The sequence below is a fragment of the Diceros bicornis genome, chromosome 3 (genome assembly GCF_020826845.1).
Source record: "Diceros bicornis minor isolate mBicDic1 chromosome 3, mDicBic1.mat.cur, whole genome shotgun sequence".
NCBI classification, from domain to species: Eukaryota; Metazoa; Chordata; class Mammalia; order Perissodactyla; family Rhinocerotidae; genus Diceros; species Diceros bicornis.
The window spans coordinates 73,028,682-73,053,537 of record NC_080742.1 but is presented as its reverse complement, the minus strand read 5'-3'; the positions used below and the strand labels follow the sequence as shown (position 1 = coordinate 73,053,537).

Sequence of the window (24,856 nt, the reverse complement as noted above, 5' to 3'; positions counted from 1 at the left end):
ACACATGTTTGCTTTAGGTCAACTCATTAACAGGGCAGTCATTCCTGTAGTGTTCTAAAATGTCCTTAAAACAAAACGTTTGTACTCTAGTTTATGATATTTTGCAATATATATGGAATTTTCTCTTTTCATCCGGGAGTTGGAGTTGAGGACACTGTGCTTTAACGAAAAGAGGTTGTGTTTTAAACACTCCTCTTGGGTTAAAAATCGAGCTTGGCTGCACAATCTGTGACCTTGAGCAATCCACTTAACCTTCTGAGACTCAGTGCCTTCCTGTGTAAAATGGAAATATAATGCTTTCCTCACAGGATTTTTGTTGGAATTCAATGTACTCAGCTCATCTGTTCATTCCTACACTTCTGCTTGGCCTCTAAAACCTAGAGTGCCCCCAGGGGGCATTCCCTCTTCCTCTTATCTGCATTTCCTCCTGAAATTATACACTCATTTCCATGGTTTATAACCTCACCTATATGTAGGTAACTACCAATTTTATATCTCTAACCTGCCCTCTCCTCTCAACTCCAGACTCATTTATCTAAGTGCCTATCCAACAGGGCCACTTGGAAAACTAAGGGAATCTCAGATTAACACGCCCACGACAGCATTCTTAGTCCTCCACTCCCTTACGCTTCTGCCAACCTGTTTTCCCCTCAGACTTTATTTCAATAAATGGCACGTTTTCCTCATTTCCCACGTTTATCCCAATATACTGAAAATCTATTGCCTTCTCTTCATCTTCATTGCCACCAATCTAATTTAAGCTAAAATCTACTCTATTCCCTATTCTACTCTACCGTACTCCTCTGCAAAACTTCTTTTGTCTTCTAATAGATTCCCCTGTGTTTTTGTCTTCTCTTGATTTGTTATAAATTACCATCAATTTAGTGGCTTAAAACAGCACAAATTTATTATCTCATAATTTCTGTGGGTCAGGAGTCTAGGCACAGGTTATCTAGGTCCTTTGCTCAGGGTCTCACTAGGCTGAAATCAAGGTGACAGCAGGGCCTGAAATCTCCACTGAAGCTCAGGGCCCTATTCCAAACTCATTCAGGTTGTTGGCAGAATTTGGTTCCCTGAGGTTGAATTACTGGGGTGCCCGTTTAATTTCTGACTATTGGCGTGGGATCACTCTCAGTCCCTAGAGGCTACCCCTAGATCCTTGCCATGTAGCCCCTTCCTTTGACAACATGGAAGCTTACTTCTTTAGGCCAGCAGGAAAGTCTCTCTCTTAAGGGCTCACCTGATTAAGTCAGGTCCACCCAAGATGATCTCCCTTTTGATTAAGTCAAAGTCAATTGATGGAGACCTTGATTACCTCTGCAAAATCCTTTCAACATTTGCCATAAAGGAACCTAATCACAGGAATGAAATCTCATCATATTCACAAATTCTATCCACACAGAAAGGGAGAGGATTACACAAGGCATTTGTACCTGAGACAGGAATCTTGGGGGTCCTCTTGGAGCTCTGCCTGCCACATCCTGGCTTCCACTCTTGTTGTCTTCAATCTTGAGAATCCACCTAGCTCACATGTTTTACATAAATCACAAATTTACGTAGACTTTAAATTAGATCACATCACTAACTTACTATGTTACTATGTTACCAATTACTCCTAATTGCCTTTGTACTAAAATCCAAATTCCTTCTGATGGCCTACAAGGTTTTATATATGATGTGACTCCTATTGGTTACTTCTTAGACTCTATTTCGTGTCACCATAACCTTAGGTCATTGCCATTTAGATCTCATCTCAAATATCACCTTCCTTGACCACACTATGTAAAATTTCTCCCTCCCCCTAATAACTTTCAATTACATTTTTCTGTTTTATTTCCTGATTCATTATATGCTTACCTGTTTTTCCTGTGTTCCCCCCTTAAAAGTAAACTTTATGAGAGCCTAGACTACGCCCATCTAATTCATCGCTATATCCCTAATAGCTAGAAAAGTACCTGGCATGTGGTAGATACCCAAAACATAGTGTTAAGTGAAAGAAAAGGTTTCTATTAGAATTGAATGTACTCAGCATAGTTCATGATGTAAGAAATCTTTATTTGCCTTAGGCAGATACTTGCAGTCATTTCACTTATAAGGTATAAGGAAGTGGAAAAAGGAACACCACAGTGAAACTAATCCCTTACTTAGAGTTTGCCATTCGTTTCATTAGCATTCAAAATGTTCACTCGAAGTATAAGTCTAAAGGTTATGATCATGGAAGCCATAGTGCTGTGTTGTTTATATACTTCTTACTACTGAAGAAAAAAATAAAAACAAAATGAAAAAACAGAGGTTAGCTTTTCAAGGCTGTCATTTTCCTAAATGACAGAAATTCTGAAAAGCCTCTCTTCAGTCAAACAAACCTTAGAAGATTCTCTGTAGTGGGTGGGGAGAACAATGCAGCCTGATTTCGAGATATGAGCCACAGATGGTGAAAAACGAAATTGGTTTTAGGGCATTGTTTTGAACCTAATCCAAGTAGCATTTCTAAATGTCTTTAGGCTGAACGGACTAACATAGGTCATTGACCTGTAATCCAAGTCTGATAAATTGATGGGAAATAAGCTTAAGCCTTTTCCTCTTATTTTATTTTCCAACTGAAGACAACAGGCATGTCTTTTTAACTGAGCAATTCTCAATAGAACCTCGTGGACATGATAACAAATGTTATCATGGGCATTTTTCCATTCGTCAATTCTATATATTCCTAGCATTTCTTATCTATCATTTGTCACTTTCTAATTGCATAAATATGTAAGCTAATCCTTGGAACACTTCAAGGTAGGTAAAAATCACCCTTAAGTTGCTAATGATAACTTTAGGGCCCAGGCAAATCAGGAACTTTTCATAAACTCGAAGAAAATTACAGAAAATATTAAAAATCTAGGATTTGAAAACTTGGGTTTTTTTTTTTTTGTCTTTTCCTTACTTAAGAATCATCCTAAAACAGAAGAAGGAATGCTATAAAATACATAAATTTGGCTTATTTTGATGCATATAGCATGGAACCTTTCATATACTTACATGATCTTTTTTTTTTTTTTTTGTGAGGAGATCAGCCCTGTGCTAACATCCGCCAATCCTCCTCTTTTTTTGCTGAGGAAGACGGCCCTGGGCTAACATCGGTGCCCATCTTCCTCCACTTTATATGGGACGCCGCCACAGCATGGCTTGCCAAGCAGTGCGTCTGTGTGCGCCCGGGATCCGAACCAGTGAACCCTGGGCTGCCGCAGCGGAGCGCGCGCGCTTAACCGCTTGCGCCACCGGGCCGGCCCCCTTACATGATCTTTTTTAAATGGCAAAATACAGATGTGACTCAATAGAACAAGAATTGAAAATCTATCACTTCTATAAAGTTCTCTATATTTAGTAATTTCAAAAAAAGTAAAAATATGTTAACGGTTTTTTTATTACTTCTATATATTTTCTGTACTTTCCAGATTTCCAATTCTGTCTTTGCATTACTGCATCAAGAAAAAAAATTAAAGACAACTGTTTCTCAAATTTCCTGGGTTTTTTTCCCTATTGTCACAAAATAGGTAACTTTATGGGACTTTATTTGGAATTTACACTACACTTTGAGACAATGAATTTGAGTTCGTAGAAAGAAATTGTACTTGTATCTGATCCTTTTTTGTTGCTATTGCTTTGTGATTATGTAAGCTAAAAATGTGAAAATACTAGCAGAAATACAGGAAACGTTGATGTTTTCCACAGAACTTTTAATTATTTTTATCTGGCCCAGATTTATTCCATTTGACTGAGCCCCAAAGTACTGTCTAATTCTAGGAAGGAAGGGCTAGCATATGCCTGATAAGATGGTTGCATTGTTTTCGGGCAGAAGAAACCTAGAAAAACCGCTATGAAAGACAAGATGGGCTGGATCAGAGTCCCTTCATGGGTGCCTAGGATGCCAGCTACCAGTGTGAAATGGTCACAGAATTCAGTTCTATTAAGTTAATCTTCATCTGTTCCTAAGTCTGCTTGTTTGTCTTTCCTCACTCATATACTGATGATTTGCATACTAACAACAAAACATACACATAGAAAACTAACTACTATACGTAGTGGTGAGTACATCTCACATCTTCCTTCTTCGCTGGTAGTGCAGGAAAGTTGTGAACTGGTGCTTCCCAATGACCGTCAGAAAGGGTGCCACTTGTACTTCTTCCGTGAACACTTTTCCATATTTTCGCACAGACGCTACCCTGATTGTCAGTGCATCAACTTTGGATCATGGTTTATCTTCACCTTCCCGGCTGCTGTTATTATTCTACTCTTGTCCTGGATCTGGCTTCAGTGGCTTTTCTTAGGATTCAAGTAAGTAAATACTTCATGTTAATCAGATAAACAAAGGTGTCTTGGTTCCAAGTTCTTAGCTCCTCACCCAATGTTCTTTGGCCTATTTCACGCATGTTGCATTTCTGCGTTTCACTTCCCCACAAAACTGACACCTAAGAAGACATCTTTTGAGGGTAAGCTAGAATATCATCAATAAGCAATGTTGGCTGTGGAAGACAGTTTGTAGAAAGCAAGTCTATCTTGGTTTCCTTTGAATCTTAAGCCAATAAGGTATTGATACACCCAAAGGGCATAAGGAGCTCACTATGATGAGGACCCTGCCCAAATTGTTAAGTGGAATTTTAAGAAGTTTTGCCCATCCTCTTGGTTTAATGTGGAGATTTCCTCAGGTTATCGAGTTATTTTAAACTGTAACATGCTTCATCCTAGCATGAAAATTGATACGTCCAGGGCCAGCCCCATGGCCTAGCGGTTAAGTGCGTGGGCTCTGCTGCTGGCGGCCCTGGGTTCGGATCCCCGGCGCACACCAATGCAACGCTTGTCAGGCCATGCAGTGGCGGCATCCCACATAAAGTGGAGGAAGATAGGCACAGATGTTAGCTCAGGGCCAATCTTCCTCAGCAAAAAGTGGAGGATTGACAGTGGATGTTAGCTCAGGGCTGATTTTCCTCACACACACACAAAAAAATTGATACGTCCTTGAAAAAATAAAATAAAAGTAGGAGAGTATTCTCTGTGGAAAGAATATTGGATTAGGAATAGGGAGACCAGGGATAAAGTTGTGGCTTCTCACATGCCAGATGAGTGATCTTTGTGAGACCTAATCCATTCTCAGTCTCAGTGACTTCAACTGTAAAATAATAGAATTTAACTAGAAGATCATTCAGATCTCTTCCAAAGCTGTAATTCTAACAGGTATGGGCCCAAGTTGAACACAGAGAAGTCAAGGTAAGAAACACTGATCAATAAAGAGCTGCTGAAGTGTCAAACATATGTATATTCAAGGCAAATTTGCAAATATAACCTTGGCTGGGACTGAAGTTGGTGGTTCACAAGTACCAGCGAGTTACATCACTTCAGTGATAGCCAGCATTTAAAATTATGCAGGGATCCACAGCAGAATCTAAAATGCAGCATTATGTATTCAACACAAATAACAATACTCCAGAAAGAAAGGGGCAAATGCTGTCTATCAAACCTTCGGGATTTTCCCCTGAAAAACAAAACAATTCAAATCATTTTTATAGGGTTTTATTTAATTAATTTCAAGGACCTATGAATAAAACAGCATGTTATCCACCAAGCAGGTGAGACTCCAGTCAGCTATTTGTACTTCCTTTGAAAAGCAAAACACTGAGATCAGGTGTTATTCCAAGCCTGTGCCCAAATGGTCCAAGCCTCATCACATAAGGACTATATTCTTCCCTCCCCATTCCTCTTCCTGGTTTTTCTCCAGAATTGCCACAGTTTTGTTAGCAGTGGGGAGATGGTACTGATGATTTTTTTAAATATATATTTGTCCAGATTGTGGGAGCAGTGTGTGGCCGTCCTCCTGCTGAAGCAAATGTGTGGAATGTCACTGACTTCAGCAGGTGGGCATCAGTGGGAAGAGGCCGGCTGCATACTAAGTGCCCCTTCCTGGAAATCCAAGCCTTTGGGGGTCTATTCAATAGTACAGGCAGCAATGCGGGATACAGGTTTCCCCACACCAGTGGAGAAAGCATCCAGTCACAGACCCACAGCTGTTTCTTCTTTGTTGTTTCATATAATGACTTTACAAAGTATGTATGCAACCATTGTCATTATTTTGAGATGGCCCACCACTTAAAAAGGAGAAATTAAGAAGATAAAGGGCAGATGTATTGAAATGAGTTTTCTATGAGGAAAAAAATCCTGTGAGGTACACTCGTTAGGCGAAGTCCATAAATCATGATCAGTGGCATGTTTCAACAGTCCCCTTGCTGTCCACTATTGGTTAGACACTGCATAGCTTCATGCTCCAGCTAATTTTTCAGTGTCCTTTAAAGTCTGCCTGGGTGTTTACCTTCAGAGGCTTTAGATTGACAAACAGAAATTATCAGCCACTCCTCTGGCAGGCTACCATACATTCTGATTAGTGTGCTGGCTGTTAACATAGTTAACTCACCCGTTATAAATGACCCCAACCTATTTGGGAAGAGAAGCTCATCTGTCAGTGCCACCGAACTTAGTTAAATGACGAGGTTGATGCATTGTCATCTGCTTCATCCGTTCCTTTGTGAAGGCATTAACCTTCATTTGTAGAAAAGCCAGTGTGGCTTTGGCTTAACTATTTATTGTCCCCAACCGAACTGACAAAGTACATATACAGTCCACTGGGTGGAAAATAGTTTCTAAGGAGACTCATCTTTTCCTTTAACTCTACTTTTTTAGTCTACAGATGATTCTCAAAGTGGTCCATGAATTAGTTTTTTATAATAGTAGTGTTTGTATTGTGATGAGGGGTAAAATTTCAAGACTGGCGCTAGTCAGTAACTTAACTGAGACTATAAAAATTAAATATTACCTCACCTATTTTAAATGCAACAACATCCACCTAATTATGATGAGTGGTTGGAGTGTGTGCAGGAGAGTGTATGAATGTGTAGGATGGATGACTTCAGAATCGAGGAAACTCTGCTCTTTCAAAGGGAATAACAGTCCAGACAAATTTGAGTGGCTGAGTTACAGAAAAAATAAATAAAATGTGTCTTTGTGTGATAGCCACCCTCACACCACCTCAGTCTTCCTATTTACTCTCTCACAAATAGCCATATTTACCCCAGCAATTTTACAGAAGAAAATGCCCCTGCTTTCTTTTTTTTTTTTTAACTGCTTTATTGAGGTATGATTAACATACGAAAAGCTGTAGATAAATGTATACAAAACTTGATGTGTTTGGAGATAAGTGTATCCCTGAAACCATCGTCAATACCAATGCCATAAACTTATCCATCACCTCCAAAAGTTTTCTCTCGCCCTCGTTATTTGTTTATTTATGTAATAAGAACACAACTAAGATCTATCCTCTTAGCAAATTTTTAAGTATACAATACAGTATTGTTAATCATAGGCTCTATTTTGTACAGTATATCTCCAGAACTTTGCATAACTGAAACTTTGTACCCCTTGGCCAACACTTCCCCATTTTCCCCTTCCCCAGGCCCTGGCAACCACCATTTTACCCTCTGCTTCTATGTGTTTGGCTATTTTAGATTCCACATATAAGTGAGATCATGAAGTATTTGTTTATCTCTGTCTGGCTTATTCACTTAACATGATGTCCTCCAGGTCCATCCATGTTGTCACAAATGGCAGGATTTCCTTCTTCTTGAAGCCTGAATAATATTCCATTTTATGTATATATACCACCTTTTCTTTACCTACTTGTCCGTCGATGGCCATTTGAGTTGTTTCCATATCTTGGCTGTTATGAATAATGCTGCAATGAACATGTGAGTGCAGATATCTCTTCTAGATCCAGATTTCAATTCCTTCGGATATACAGTCAGAAGTGCTTTCCATATCTACACATAACGTAATCTAACTGAGCTGCTCATAGACATTCCAAGAGATAGTCCCTAAGAATCTAGCCAATTTCCCATTTGTTTCTTCTTCTGGAGGGATTTTTTTTTTTTTGATCTAGGTCGAGAACAGCGCTTCACAAAACTGTTCAAGGTTTTGAAGACCCTGGACTTCAGGACAGAAAAATTAGTTATAGGAGAAAAGGGTCACTAAAATCAGCAGCTAAAGGAAATAGAGACTGGCAGTTACTGTTGGAAATGAGTTGGAAAATTATCTAGTGGATGGTATTAGGACATAAGGGGTGGAAAAAACTTGAAGAAAAATGTAATAGAGTTGGTTTAGTTCTGAGAACAGACCTAGTTTGTACTCTGTCCATGATCGGTGTATGTGACTTCCTGCCCTAGTATATAACTTGAGCTGATATTTTGTGCATATTGATGGATCTGACAACCGACCATCACATAAACTTGACAAAGGTACTATTGAGTTGATGAGTCAGTTATTTACTGCATATGCCAGTGTTTAGAGATTCTGAGCCAAAGAAAACATCTATGACACTGCCCCTGCCCTCAAATAATTTGTTATATAACTAAAGAGATAAAACTTATACATGTGCAACTATTAACAATCAAGATATACAATATGTGTATTAAAGTATATACAATCAGGTGTATAATAAAGTGTCCAATTAGAGATGAGTGGAACATGGCAAAATTCTAATGGCGCAAAAGGACTTGGAAAAGGAAGAGATCAGTGGAAGATGTTGTGGAAAATACAGAACAGAAATTAAGCATTGAAAATTGAGCAAATCAGGCAAAAACAGAAAAAAGAGGAGAGGACATTCAAAGAAGGAGGTGGACGTATAGGCAAAAAGCTCAGATTTCTGTGATTAGCAGGGAGATTCATATTTTCATGTTTTATGAAACTTTCACACACATATCTTCTATAAAGGGAGAATCCTTTGGCTAACATGTTTAATTATTCTTTTCAGTTTTAAGGAGATGTTCAAGTGCGGCAAGACCAAAACAGTCAGACAAAAAGCTTGTGCTGACGTGATTAAACAAGAATACCAAAAACTTGGGCCAATAAGGTAAGATTCACACACACACACGCATGCAAACACACACATACACACACAGATATATGCTGCTTATACTGCAAGTATTTGTTTAAATGCAAATAAGCACACAATTATCTGTAATGTATTTATTTATAACACTTGATAAGGGCCTTGAATGTTCTAACCTTTGTGAATATAACTCAACATGAGAAAATACATATCTCATCTAACTAAAATTTACCAGGTAGATTGACAAGAAGCTGAAAGACCCACGGAAGAGTAAAGTCCTTTTCTAACCTCACTGATTCTCTCGATTTGCGGTATCGACACATCCGGATTTTACAGTGGTTACCAGTCTGCTAAGATTACTCCTGACAGTAGCTCAGGGAGTTTCTACAAATGTCCTAAGAAAATAAATGAAAGGATTGGAATTTTCCCACAGGTATCAAGAAATTGTGACCTTGGTCCTCTTCATTTTAATGGCCCTGCTATGGTTTAGCCGAGATCCCGGGTTCGTTTCTGGTTGGTCTGTTCTCTTTTCAGAGTAAGTGTTACACGTTATGTTTATCCTTCCTGTTTTATACTTTGCCTTTCTCCTAAATGGTCTCTATAACTCAAAGATTGCATGAGGTTTTTTTTCTTCCTTTCCATTGAAAAGATTTTTTAATTCCAGTCTTTCCAGGAAAAAAAATTGATAAGGAATGAAATCTAAGGTAGGGTTGCAGAGAAGATAACCAAACTACCCTGTAACTAGAAATCAGGCTCCTTTAGATGAAGGTATTTCCATCTTTACAAAATTAGACATATACCCTACAGGAAAGCCAGATTCTCTGGTGGTTGAGAGTATAGACTGTGGGGCCACGTGGCCTGGATTCTGTTCCTAGCTCTTCCATTTACTTTGGGCAAGTCATTTATCTCTCAGTTTCCTCATCAGTAAAATGGAGCTAATAATAGCACTTATAATAGTGCTGCCCTTCTCCCTATAGGAAGTGCAATAATAAATGTTTATTCTGTGAAATAAATGCCACTCAATGCTTTTTCATAACCTGATGTGAATTCATATTCTATGATTTTTGCCATCTTAATTTTTTTTTTTTTTTACTTTTATGGAGGATTATTTATTTGGTTCAATCACTTGTCTTTTTCTCTATTTATGTCTATTTTGCATTAGTTCACTATGAATCCATTCCTGCCCCTATTTTATAGATAAGGAATTCCTGAATAAGTAATAAGACTGATTTTATAAACAAGTGTTAGAAGCTGAGTCAGGGCTGGCCTGGTGGTGTAGCAGTTAAGTTCGTGCCCTCCGCTTCAGCAGCCCAGGATTCACAGGTTCGGATCCTGGGCATGGACCTATGTACCACTTATCAAGCCATGCTGTGGCAGGCATCCCACATATAAGGTAGAGGAAGATGGGCACGGATGTTAGCCCAGGGCCAACCTTCTTCCTCAGCAAAAAGAGAAGGATTGGCAACAGACGTTAGTGCAGGGCTGATCTTCCTCACCAAAAAAAAAAAAAGCTGGGTCAGAGTTAATTTTATCTTTCAGTGTCTTATATACCAGCAGTCATTGCTGAGTCATGGGAAGTGAGGGGGAAGATTGTAGCATAATTTTCTAAATTAAGGACCATCCTACATGTCAATATAAATACTTTGGTTTTGAGATTTGCGTTCCAAATCTCTCTCTCACTGAAGTCGTCTGCTTCCTAAATTCAGCAGATCTCTGATTTGGGCTTCCTGTCTCACATCCTCCAGCAAGAATCCATGTAGTTTGGGGCAGAAACCAAAATTGTTTGGGTGAAATGGACTCTGCCCACACCGAATAAAGAAATTCCTTTCCTCGAATCAGAGCCTTCTGGTTATATAAGCATTGCTAACATTTTTTAAAGGTGCAAAGTCTGTGTGCAAATTCCTAGTGAGCACACAAGTGTAGCAATGTAATGTGGTAGCATGTTTCAAAGGATCAGCTTCAGCTTAATATACTTTTTCTTGCTTTTAGGAGTGAAACTTTTCATTTTAAGAAGTCTAGACAGAAGGCGGCATTCAATTATTCAAAGCAAGCTATTAAAAACAAACTCTTGTTTAATAGTTTGATTAGTACTTTGTAGTTTTGTGATAGGACCTACACCAACATAAAAAATAATTCTTCTTCCTTTTTATAAATGCTAAAATTGCCAAAGAAAATAAAATTTGTATAAGCTTCATATTTTGTAATACCGAGACAACCTAACAGTTCAAAATAAACTAAAAATAAAATTAACTAATAATAATAGTTTTAAAAGTCTTTTGAAAGAAATCATTTCAATATTTATGGCTTGATTTTATTTAATGTATATATTCTGTAGAATATATTGTAATGTAGAGGTTTTAAGCATTTAGAATTTCCAAAGCTAGACTGATGTATCAAGATTTATAGCTACCACCTAATGTTTTCATTCCATCTGTTTGAACCTGGACTGAATTCAGTGTGTCTTTTCACATAAAACAAAATCAGATTACATGATGCCTAACCTAATTTGGCAAAAATTCATCCAAAAACTATAACTGAAAAAAAGGAAATAGGGAACAATAAAATAATAAGTGTTGGTTAAGTTTGTTGAATAAATTACACAAAGATAGCTTTTTACTCAACAAAGAAATAAAGAAAATTTATGTTTAGGGAAAACAGATTGCTTTATAAAATTGTCAGATTGAATAAAATAATGTATTTCCTTGATTATTTAGATTGTTCAAGTAAATTACAGGGACAGAGAGCTTCTATGTTTGTAGGCATTACCGAGCTACATAGTAGCAAAATAATCTTTAGGGTGTACATATTTCTTCTTAGACTACAAAGATTCACTAGTTAATATGCTGACTTTTAAAACTGAATTTTAATTATTTATGCCTGGTTCATTCATATCTGGTCTCCAGCTGCTTCTTTGACTTCTGAGGCTTCCGTAAATCTATCTTACTTGCTGGAATGGTCTGGTGATTCTAAGATCCCATCTGTTCCTAAATCACTCTTAATTTGTACAATGATCATTTATGAGCATCTCATAAGCCATTCTAACAATTAATATTCTCGATTCGGTTTCACAGGGTGCAAAGTATTAAATGGGTTGATTTTAGTTGTATGATGTGGCTAGGGCCTATCATCACAGAAGCAGATGTTGTATCTTAGAAAAATAGAACAATTCCTTTTCACAATTTACAGAAGAGTTTTAGAGTACTCTAGAAACATCCATGCCTTGACATAATTCAAAAGTAGGATGTTATAAAACAATTATATGGGGCTTTGCCTAGTCTAGCAATTGTTTCAACCTAAATTCTCTGCCCATATGATTAAAAGAAATAATTCAAAGAAGAAATTGTTTACCAGATCTGTAAACTTTACCTAAAAGAGAGTTTGCCACACTGGCCTAGTATGTCAACACGTGTAGACACAGTTTTGAAATTAAGGAGACATATCTGGAAACAATGGGAGCATGCTCTGAGATTTTTGGTTCCACTAAGTTGTATCATTTAGTTAGAACTTCATAGATTTTAGAGCAGATTATCCAGAATAAATAACCTATACGTATACTTATGTGTTATTAACATAATCAATTGGTTTTTAGTTCATGCAAATTCTAGATGGGCTTTTGTAACACACACATTTGTTCTTTTTCAGATATCTTGGTTATGTTACAGATTCAACTGTTGCCTTGCTTGTAGGACTCCTATTCTTTCTTATCCCAGCTAAGAGATTGACTAAAACTACACCTACAGGAGAAATTGGTTGAGTATTATTTATAATTCTGAATGAATTTGACAGCAGAGCAAAAATTACAAAATTCCATTGGTTTCAGTTAGCACTTAGAACAGAAGGAATGGACTCGCTGACACAACCCCAGCTTAGCATGCCCTGTTTGCACTCCACAACTACTATTCAGCCAGCACACATCATCCACCTACAAGAGGGATCATCTGACTATGCAGAAGTGAGAAGTAGATTTCTTTATGCACCATAGTTAGGATTTTGCTCCAAGGGATGCTGCTTGGGCTGTGATAAGTCCACTTCCCCTGCCACAATCAGATTTAATTTTACTATTGACAAAGATAGGAATGAGAACATGGAAGTCATTACTTTGTGATGACCCCTTGGTAATAAATGCTGAGGGTCTAAAACGTTGAGGAGTTTCAAGGAAAAGAGTGTTTATAACCTTATATAGTAGTCCTGGAAAACATGCATATCAACCCCACACTAGTTATAACGTAGTGTCACGATCGAAAGAAAAGGTATTCAGTGGGGGCATTCATTGTTTTTATAACATACGGACAAAGAAGCATGTCTGTTTACATGAGCATACTCCTCCTTCCCCTGACATACACACACATTCTTAAACACAGGATTCATCCACGCCTATGCTTTATACTAACATAGCATGTTTTGGGTAGTCAGATTCTTATGTTATCAGTGTGGGAGAAATGATTTAAAATTGTTTTAACATAGCCTAGTAGAGTAGAATTGTGTTTTTTGTTGTTGTTGGTTTTTCTTTTTTTCTTCTTTTTTTACTGGGATGGAACTGGGATTTATGGCTGGCTCACCTGACTCCTTGAGTCAGAGTAGATAAACGACTGAGTCAGATTTCTAGGACATGATATGTGTAAAAAGCAAAGCGTAGAAATAAATGCCTTTTGTTCTTCACTGGAGACTAGAACATCTCCAAGTGTGTTATCAAGAGATGTTGCAATTCAGAGCACTGATTCCTATGAGACCCTGAGGATTCCGACCATTGCAGTAAAAGCCCTGAGGCCTGGCAGTGGCAAGTATTGAGGAACCAATGCTTGGCTTAACTTCCCTGGCTCCCACATCTGAATCCCCCTCAGAAAAGCCTTGGCTCTACCCACCGTTCTCCCTCTTCTCATTCTTCAACCCTGTCCTCCTTAATAAATTCATTCACACTGGATTTTAAAATGATGTACAAAACATAATATATTAAATTTTAAATGAGAGGTACATTTCAGAGATGTGTGCATTTTAACAGGATATCTGGCCTTAATTCAAGTAAGAAATACAAACATTTCAGTCAACAGTGAGGGTAGGTTTGGTTTAGGTTTGGGTGAAGGAGGCTTAATAGTAACCTTAAAATCTCACCATATAGAAGGCTGCCCATTACACACAAATGTTATATGGGCGTAATGTGTTCATGGATGACCTTATTTCTCGACAAATCAATGAAGCCATCAGGACCCAAGTATCAAAAGAAATCTTTGTGATAACTGCTTTATCAGCATTTTAAGGGTCTCATGAATGATACCTAAATTATTGAATCTGAACTTGGAATTATTTTAAACTAGAATCCTGATGCATCTATCATGACCCTCCTCATGATTTGCAAAAATAATACAATATTCAAATAAGTATTAGTGAATGATAATTATAACTCTATACTGATGCTGTTAGAACTAATGGAATGTTACAGACATTTTGCATAGCAAAGAATAGTATAGTCCAATGCACTGTGTTAGCGTAGTAGGCAAAGATCTTAGTGGAATGAATGAATGAATGAATAGCATTATAAATTACAATGTTATAATTTATCTAAATTTGTTCTATAATACGATCCAAAGGATTTTTCTGAGTTATAGCATTTTTTCCTTTTTTATAATATAATGTTCCTCCTAGGCCAGGTGGAGATTATTTAAAGTCCAGATCAAGTCCCCTATCTAAAAACAAGATAGGAATATTAAAAACTTCCTGTGAGATGGCTATTTAGTATAATTTTTTAAAAACATGTCATATTATCATATTTTAAGCAATGTGTTAACTGTAGGACTTTTGTTTTCCAGTTGCTTTTGATTACTCTCCACTGATTACTTGGAAGGAATTCCAGTCATTCATGCCCTGGGACATAGCGATACTTGTTGGTGGAGGCTTTGCCTTGGCAGATGGCTGTGAGGTAATACTCTGTGTTTAAGATTTTTAAGAATTAGCTAGACTGTTCAAAAGAAGCACACAGAGACATTCAAGCTTTTGGCATATTCAACTTCATCATCTCATTTCAATGATGTAGAATTCAATAGCCATGCAGTAAGTGTTCCACACAGACTAAGTTCAAAGTTCAAGAATTTTTACAGGCTATAAGCATAAACCATTATTTTCTGTGACATCCCAGCATCTCAAAAGAAATAAAGCAAAGAAGGTTAGAATTCTTAATCCATGAAATAGTATTAGAAGACTAGCTTAGTAAGAAAAAAACTTATGTAAAAATCATATGTACAGTGACTCCTAGTAAAACAGATTTTTTTTTTTGTTTATACCTTTACCTTATGTCATGATGAATTTGGGTAGCTCTCAGAGTTCTCTTCAATATATCCTGGTCCTAATGCTGTCAAGAAAGGAGAATGAGAAATAATAATAGCATTAAAGGTAATTAATACATGTTTATTGAATGAAGTCCCGAGAAAATTTCACATAACCGTGTCTAATATTGTATTATGTCTAATTTTAGGGAGAAATAAAACCGCCATGAGGAATCAAGTTGGCTATTTCTTTGGCCTATCTATCCAGTTGATATAAAGTAGAAGTCTGGGGAAGACTTTGTCCCTTGAAATTGCCCTGGTCTTTGAAGGGCTGCTGGAAGCAAAGCACCTTCTCCAAAAAGTCCATGAAAATCCTTTACTGTTTGAATAGTTAAAAACCTCTTATTTCTGGATTTCATAGCCTTCTGTGAAACACTCAAAGCTCAAGGGTATTCCATTTCCCTACTCAGTCATCAAATTTAAAAGGATGGTGAGGGAGGTGTTGTGTCCAGGCTTTTAGCTTATGGGATGTTAAATTTTTATACTTCTCAAGACGAGTTACTATCTGTTCTGTTCTTTTCTTGATAACCTATAGGGAGACTGTTTTTTGCTTCTGATTTTATTGTCAATTTTTCTGTACGGTATTTAGATACTGAGGTTTCAGCAATAGGATTTAGTAATAGGTGAAAGTTTTAGAAATTGTCTCAATTCTGAGTGCCACTTACAAGTCATTTTAGGTCTAGATTTGGCTTGTCTTACAGAGTGCTCAAATATAAATGATAGAAATATAAGACAAATGCACTTTTCTACTAGTTCAGCATTAATGAGATCTGGTTTCTCAGAATAACTAACTTCCATTCCTATGTCTGCTAATTTGAATTGTGAGGAAATCAGAATCAGCAATTCTGGCATGGATGTGAACTTTGTTCATCTCTCCTTCCCAGAATATCTGTATGGATTGGATCCTAGAAGCTCAAAGTGGTTTTAAAAGCTTTGGCCAGACCCTACAGTAACAAAATCTAAGGAAATGAAAAGGTGTGGACTTAGTCTGATGCACTAGGCTTCTCACTGGAAGAATTAGGGAAACCATGGAGGGAGGTATAGTTTGCTGTGAAAATCCTAGTACATAGAATCAGATTTCTATGGGATACCCAGAATAACCTTACCCTTGAGTGGTCAGATTGAAGCTATGAAATTCAAAAATATGACTGCGGACAAATATATCTCTAGAAGCTGGTTTTACAAAGATTTAGAGACAGTTCATTTTTTAAAATTTTGTTCCAAATTGTAATTAGTTTGGCAAATGTCCAGAAATAGATAACCCTTCTAGTTGGGAACCACGTGATAGCAGCTTCTAAAGCATTCACCTCATTATAAGCCCCTCTCTCTTGAATACCCCTTGATTTTGTTTTAACCTGATTAAACTCTCATGAGCTGGTAGTCACTTTCAAATTCTTATCAGTGAATAACTCCTCCTCCCCCTTTTTCACACATCCCTCAAAATTTTTCTCCTAGGTTAAACATGGAGGATTTAACACTATTTTTCTCAGATATCCTCTAATAACAATAATAGAACAAATGAGTATCAGTTCATACAGATGAAGAATATACAGCAAGAGTAATAACATGCAAGAGATATTGATAAAATTTAGGAGACGGAAAGAAGATATTTGAGGGGTAACTGACTTTGTATAGCAGGAAAAGTAGAGAAAGATGAAATCTATGGGCCTGCAAAAGGAAAAGCCAACAAGAAACAAACTGATTCATCCACAGGATCCTGGAAGGGTTTAGAAATGGGAAGCAGCAGATTAACTGAAAGCCAGGGAATAAACAGAACTAAACATGGAGGATGGTTCAAAAAGTGTATAAGGAGCTGTGAGCTTCCCAGATACTCTCCCCAGTCCTGAATAGACAGGCAACTGCTCTCTCTTCTCCCTGGTAGAAAATTTAGATTTACTGTGTAACAAAATTGAATCACTGAGACACTAGCTCACAACTTAGTCACCTACAGTAAAGTCTTCCTCTCAACAATCCTTGCCCAGACACAAAGAACCCCCAATCATCATTTTATTACCTCCCTTTTAAACACGAAGAGATAGTCCAGAATCACCAGACAGTTGGAAAAGCCTCTGATACAATAACCAGTAACAAAAAATAAAAGGAACACAGAAAATGCAAGGAAATGCATGAAGCAAAAGAAAACTTTTAAAATTTGTCATTGATGCCTCAAAAAAATGTTAGAAACATTAAAGACACAAAACTAAAATAGAATGTTATTTTTTTGAAAAAAGGAATAGACAGAAAATAAGAAAGAGTCACTGAAGATAAGAAGTATTATAACAAAAATTTTAAAATTCAGTAGCAGGGTTAGAAGATGAAGTTTGATCCTATCTCAGAAAATAGGACAAAAAGATGAAGAGCAGGTAAATTTAAAAAAAGAGAGAGATAAGAAAATTAGAGTATCAATCCAAAATGTCCAAGAGCCAACTAATAGGAGTTTCAGAAATAGAAAAAAAAAGAAAAGAAAAATAAATATAAGAACATTGCCAAAAAATAATACAAGAAATTCCCTAGAACTGGAGACTTTGAGATTCTGGACTGAGAAAGCTACTGAGTGCCCAATATCAAAGCACTTCATGTAGAATTTCAGAACCCTGGGTGTGATGATATGATCCCAATGGCTTCCAGAGAGGGGGAACAATATGTGGTGTATGCTTTTCCAGCATCTAATCGGACATAAATAAAATCCATTTTTAAAGTATGTGTTACTATAGTCTAGGATAAATTTGTGCCAATGTAACTTAAGTGGTAGACAGTCTTTTTCCATCTAAAAGTCAAAACAAAAATATAAGTCTAAACCACAAATAACATACATAATATCTGGCATCCACATCTGGGGATGTTCTTGCCAACTTTTCATCTGGGAGCATACTGCTTGTAATTAGAGCTTTACTGATGCCAATCCTAGTTTGTCATGAGCTTAAAGATTCACACATGCAGTAGCTCACTGAAATCTCACAAATGGAGGATTTTCCCTTCCATTTGGAGAGAAAAATAGAATTAAATATCTACTAATCTGAGTGCAGCCAATCTTTCTGTACTATGAACAATGAATCAAAGATTAGAATGTCATCAGGTTTCTAAAGAACCCAACTGGAAACCACAGGAAATGGAACAATGGCTTGAAACAGATGAGTGATTATTATTTTAAGTCTAGAATTCTACAAAAGCTAAACTATCAAAACAATGTGAAAAGAAAATAAAGAGGTTTTCAGACATGCAGAGAGTAAAATTTTACTTCCCATATATCAATTCTCAGGAAGCTATGAAAGAATGTGTTTCACTAATACAAAGGAGTTAACAAGAAAGCATTCCCACATAAGAGGTTAGTGAAGGAATTCATGGTACCCTAGTGAAGAGAGGTTTCAGAACAACGGCAGAGTAGACCTAAAGAGCAACTAGTCCAGATGGAGCCAAAGGAGGGAATACTCCAGAATGGACAACTCCATGAGAGAAAATGAAAAAGATACTTAAAATGTTTGTCTACTCACAGGGAATTTTCCAATTTTACTGGAAAGTGTGCTGAAGAATTAGTGATAGGTCCTTGGAAAACCAAGCAAACAAAAGATTGAGGCAATTATTCCCTGCAAAAACAGGCAAACAAACAAAAAGGCTAAGTGTAACCACAGTACACTAAGTAATTCAGGTATGAACAGTATTCATATAATCACAATGGTAAACTTTAAATATTGATTTAACCAAAATGTTAATGTATGAGTATAAGGGAATGGAGGCACAGGAAATATATGTATGGTAGATAGTGTCACATATTAGGAAGTCAGTAAATAAGGTCTAAATTTGAAAATTAGGAAAAACTATGATTTTGAAAAATAGCTATAAATACCTAAATATAGCTAGAAATAGCTAATAAGTGTTGAAAGTTATTGCCTCTGGGGAACACAACTTAGGAGTAGAGAGACGAAAACTAGAAGAGCTGCTCTTTTCATAAAACTCTATAGTCCTAAGTGACTTGTTAAAATACCTGCATTTATTAATTAGATAAAATTAAAATTTAATTGAAAAATGTGGGAAGACAATTCAAATTTCCTAAAGCATGTTGGTATGTTAAAACAAGAATAACTGAGTACTCCTCTATCAAAGCCACCTAGATCTACCAAACTACAGAAAAGTATGAGATTAAAATTATATTTAAGAAGCTGAGTTCTTAGAATAAATAATGCTTTTTATATATTTAAGTTGGGTCTGAATAAGATGAATTGTTAATGAATAAAAAATGTTGCAAATTCGTTTTTTTAGGTATCAGGACTATCTGAGTGGATAGGAAATAAACTATCTCCTATAGGTTCGTTACCACTATGGCTAGTAATTCTGCTATCTTCTTTGATGGTCACGTCTTTAACAGAGGTAGCCAGCAATCCAGCTACCATTACCCTCCTTCTCCCAATACTATCTCCATTGGTAAGTATTTCATTTATCCCATTTATTGTCTTCATCTAAAGAGTAGTGTTCTAATTTGCTTGTTCTCATATTGTAGTACGGAATCATTTTTGGCTTGAATGATTACCCCTGGTAGGTAATTTATAGAGTGCCTTTATTTGCATTAATGCTTTTTTAGGAGACCTCAACTCAGGAGAACTATTTCTGTCCATGTTCAAGCAGAACAATCTTAAGTGAACCACTTACCTTCTCTCTGCCCAGATTTTTTGTTGGCAGATAACTGAGAGTCAGCCTAGATCCTTTCCAGCTGTAAGATTTGGGGATTCAGTGTCTCCTGGCAACTTGAGTATTTAGGTCTCTAATGCTGACACGTCTCCCTCCAGTATATTACTCCTGAATTGCTGAGAAGTGCTTCATATAAGTGATTTGCAAGTGAATGGGAATCTAGGCTTATACTTCAGGCTTCAAGCTTAAATATCTTAGACACAGTTCTCCACTGCCCAGGGAAGAATTTTAAAAGGATAAGTAAGAAGCAGATTTGCAAGGAGAGAGAGGGAAAGACGGTCTTCCCTTCATCTCCCCACCTAGCTAGCAATTACAGAAATAGCTTTAAGTAAAATGTTTTTCTCATTGGGATAGATGGGTTTGGTGAGAGGAAAGCGCTTTAAATTAAGAAGGATTGCCCCTCTGGAATTATTCTGCCGCCAGTTCAGGGGCACATGTTGGCATTCTTGAGCTGCTGCTTCAAATTAGAAAAGAAATGCAGGCAGTTCATATTGGTAAAATATCATTTTGGTTTTTTCTGGCTTTTTATTTCTCAACATGGAGCAGTTGGAAAATTATATGATGAGTTAAGAATAATAGTAATTCTTCTTCTGTGACGATTCCCAAGCAAATTTTAAAATATATATCACAGAGGCGGTAACATCAATGGTTTGATGAGAAGCTTTGGAGCCAGAGGGACCTGAGACTCTACTGACATTCTACTGCTTACCAGCTGTGTGTTTGGACAAGTTACTTTAGCCTCTCTAGGCCTCAGTTTCCTCATCTGTTATTTGGGGTTATAGTAGCCATCTCATAAGGTCATTGTGAAAATTAAGTTACATATGTAAATACATGAAGTGTATTATATATTATATCTAACATATGTAAAATTTTACATATATTATATATAAACACATATATAACTTAGCACAGCACCTAGCACTAGATAAATAATAAATGGTTGCTGTTTTTATTTAGTTTCTGGAATAGATGATACTTTATTTTCTAAATATAACTGAGTTATAATGCTTAAATGGGCACCAATAACCATATAAACAACAACAAGAGTAAGACATATTTTCTGGAAAATATTCTTCAAGTTATAACTGCATTTCTGTGTATAATTTTATGTCTTTAGGTTTCAACCTGCTTCTAGGAAAGTTTATTGTAATAATTTTGCTCATTCTGGTGCTTGGTGTCTCCCTCAAAATGTTCCTTAGACTTCTTTTTATCTTTTCCAACAGGCTGAAGCCATTCACGTGAACCCTCTTTACATTTTGATCCCTTCTACTCTGTGCACTTCATTTGCATTCCTCCTCCCGGTAGCAAATCCGCCCAATGCTATTGTTTTCTCATATGGCCATCTGACAGTTATTGACATGGTAAGTGAGCTGAAAGAATACTATCAGGTCCAGTAGACTTTTCTTGTGATGTGTTGGGTTATCTCCCCTTTTACACACTAATCAACTGTCAGGAAAAGCATGGCTTAAGTTCTGCTTCTGAAGGTGAGTCCACAACAGGTCATAGAACTGCTTTTAAGAGTGATAACCAGAAGTGAACATGTCATTAGAATTTACAGTCACAAATACAGAGATTTCGAAAGCATCAGTAATGCCCTAGAAGAAGGAAAAGAGCATAGAATATGCTCAACTTACATGTCAAGATCAGGACCCACCTTGACCTAAGAAAAAGGAGGATATAGGGTCAATGAAATTTAGCAATCAAGCACTGTGGTTTGCTATCACAAATAATTTATGCAACAGACATTTACTCTGAATAAGACATTGTGCTCAGTGCCTGATGATGAAAAGTCATCTTTCTTGTTCCGATTCTAATAGTGGCACCTGAAATGAAAGCACAAGCAAGTAATAATAGAAAATTTAAGTGACAAAACATGGGCATTTTTGTCAAATACAGAAGTGGTGGTAGTCAAAACTAGCTTGAGAATATTCTAGTCTCCCCCTAATCTTGATCATCAACTTCCAAACCAAGCCAAACAAGAATATAACCAAAGTCAAGTCAGGGAGCTTGCTAGGCAAATGCAGTTCCCAGGTAAGCCCCAGTTCCCTTCCTTGCACATACATTGCTGTCCTTAAACCCCTGCAACGTAAAAATTCTAGAAATGACTCTATGTAGAAGTCACATAATATCCTTCTGGTAAAGAAAGTGTGCATAATATAATATAAGCAATGTCCTATATATGTGAATTAAAAAAATAAAAGCTGGATTCTGGAATAAATGAGTGGCTTGCATGGACAGAAAAGGAGAAATCATTGCTAGGTATCTCCCTTTTGCTTTGGGTCTCCATGTTTTAACACAAAGAAGGCAGAGATAAGCAAGTTTTCTCTGTAAAAAGCCAGATAGTAAATATTTGAAACTCTGTGGGCCATATGGTCCTGTCACAACTACTCAACTGTGCCATTGTGTCATGAAAGCAGCCAATAATAATGTAAAGAAATGGGCATGGTTGTGGTTATTTACAAAAATACTTCATGGGCGTTAGTCTGCCGATCTCTGTTTTAATGGGTAGAAAGCAACTTTGAGGTTATTTAATGGACACCAGAATGATGATGTCAGAGCTGGAAAAATGGGAACTCTAAGAAAGATGAATACAAGAAGTGGCATTATTAAATCTCAATAAGAATACTGAAGGGTAAACTAATAGTAACATTGAATGAATACAAAGGATCCAGTTATCATATAGTGACCTAAACCTTATTTACTGAAATACAAAACCGTGAAACTCAAATTCTGATTTAACACGAATGGCAGGTTTTTAAGGGGATTTTTGTCGAATTGGAATGACTTTGGTGTATTCCTAAGAGGAACTTCTCTGAGACTCTCCTGGTAAATGGCATTTAGTTGGGGACAGATTCTCTTTTGACACGAATGGAAGATCTCCTTGTTTTATGAAATCAATAATTTATTCTTATCTTTTAGGATGCATGTAGATCTGATATATGCTTTCTGCAGCAACATTTCAATTCTCCCATAGATTTTTTTTTTGCATGACTGACATTTATGTTCTTTCCTGTTCAAGGTTAAAGCTGGACTTGGCGTTAATATTGTGGGTGTTGCTGTGGTGATGCTTGGCATGTTCACCTGGATTGTGCCCATGTTTGACCTCCAAACTTACCCTTCTTGGGCTCCTGTAATTAGTAATGAGACCATGCCATGACCATGATGAATGCTCTAACGATCCTGTGGTGTGTTTTGGGAACCACTAAGAATTCACTGCAAAATTTGGCTGTGGAAGACTGATGACACATTTAAATCAGTCCTGGTGTAGCTGCTGCAGTTCCAGTGAACACCCAAAACCTGCTGTCATAACTCAGAGTCCACATTTCTTTTGAGATGCAACCAAAGAGTATCTACATGCTTTCATCGAGAAGCCCATGGTGGAGTTTTTGCTCATGGACCATATGCATCCTACTTCATCATAAGAATAATTTATAACTTGACCTTCAAAGAGGTTAGGTCATTTGCTTCATCTTACAGTTTGGGTTCCATGTAACATTTCAAATGTTATTACTTCAGAAACTTCTCATGAAGCTAAAAATAAAAAAAAATGCAAATTAATTAGATACTTGGATAAATAATTTCTGTAGTGTTGTTCAAGGGAATTTTCTGAAAACTCAAAGCTGTGGTCATCTGGTGGTGCAAAAGAAGAGTTTAATCTAAATAAAATGTGCATTCCTTCATTTAAAAAAAATCACAATCAGATTATTTTTGATAGATACATATAGTACGAAAATTGAAATTGAAGTAGTAGTTCCAAAATTATAGGTGAATCCACTAAACAACAGAAAACTCATAGATAAGGATTAATTTCTAATTGACTTTATGGTTAGAGTAATGTAATCACACTTTAAAGATCTCAGTGCACTGAGAAAAGCATTTTGTAAAGCTATGGTTAAGGCTTGCTATGATTTGCACTATTAGCACAGTGTAGTTAGGAAAGAAAGCTAAACACTATAAAATTATTACCCGTTTATATACATGTATAGCAATTTCGCTTAAGTGTTTATCTCATTTCAGAAATACATAATCTCCTATGTAAAAAGAGGAGATTCAGAAATTTAAATGAATTATCACTGTGTATACAGACATAGAAAAAAGTCACATAACTCCATTATGTCAACATTGAAATGAAATACCAGATAGAAAATAAAAACTTAAAACTATTGAGGGGCCAGTCCGGTGGTATAGTGGTTACGTGTGCGTGCTCCGCTGTGGCAGCCCAGGGTTCGCAGGTTCAGATCCCGGGCACAGACTGATGCACCGCTTGTCAAACCATGCTGTGACAGCATCCCATATAAAGTAGAGGAAGATGGGCACGGATGTTAGCCCAGGGCCAGTCTTCCTCAGAAAAAAGAGGAGGATTGGCATCGGATGTTAGCTCAGGGCTAATCTTCCTCACAAAAAAAAAAAAACTTTTGATATATTTATAAAAGAGAAAAATAAATTATTTATGGGCAAACCAAAAAGAAAAAAGAACTAAACAGTCAAACAAAAGTAGGAAGAAGAAAATAGTCTCCTAGCATTCAGAATGTGAAAGAGTAAGGTCTATTGGCATTCCAAAATTCGGCTAAAGGGAAAAAAATTGCAATCAAAAACCATAAAATATGTGTATAGTTAGGAAAAGATGGAGAAGTTAAAACACAGAAATTCTTGTGCTAAAAATAAAATGGAAGACAAGCTTAAAAACACCTTTGCGGGGCAGCCCCATGGCATAGTGGTTACATACAGCGTGCTCCACTTCAGTGGCCCAGGTTCACGGGTTTGGATCCCAGGAGCAAACCTACACCACTTGTCAAGCCATGCTGTGGCAGCGACTCACATACAAAATAGAGGAAGACTGGCACAGATGTTAGCTCAGGGTGAATCTTCCTCACACACACACAAAAAAACACCTTTGCTATTTTTAATTTTCATAAAAGTCATCAGATCTGGTTTGGTTTTC

General features: G+C 36.9%; 1 protein-coding gene across 1 annotated transcript in view; it reads left to right on the top strand.

Annotated features, from left to right (window-relative positions):
* The window catches only part of SLC13A1 (solute carrier family 13 member 1), a 68,011-nt gene extending 44,431 nt beyond the window's left edge, over positions 1–23,580 (top strand). Inside the window, exons 8-15 of the mRNA XM_058534624.1 lie at positions 4,201–4,320; positions 8,837–8,935; positions 9,348–9,449; positions 12,557–12,663; positions 14,719–14,828; positions 19,489–19,650; positions 21,138–21,275; positions 22,934–23,580. Coding sequence (XP_058390607.1) covers positions 4,201–4,320; positions 8,837–8,935; positions 9,348–9,449; positions 12,557–12,663; positions 14,719–14,828; positions 19,489–19,650; positions 21,138–21,275; positions 22,934–23,071 — 976 coding nt within the window. The 3' untranslated portion in view covers positions 23,072–23,580. The remainder of the gene's footprint in view (positions 1–4,200; positions 4,321–8,836; positions 8,936–9,347; positions 9,450–12,556; positions 12,664–14,718; positions 14,829–19,488; positions 19,651–21,137; positions 21,276–22,933) is intronic.
* The last annotated feature ends 1,276 nt before the right edge of the window (positions 23,581–24,856 follow it).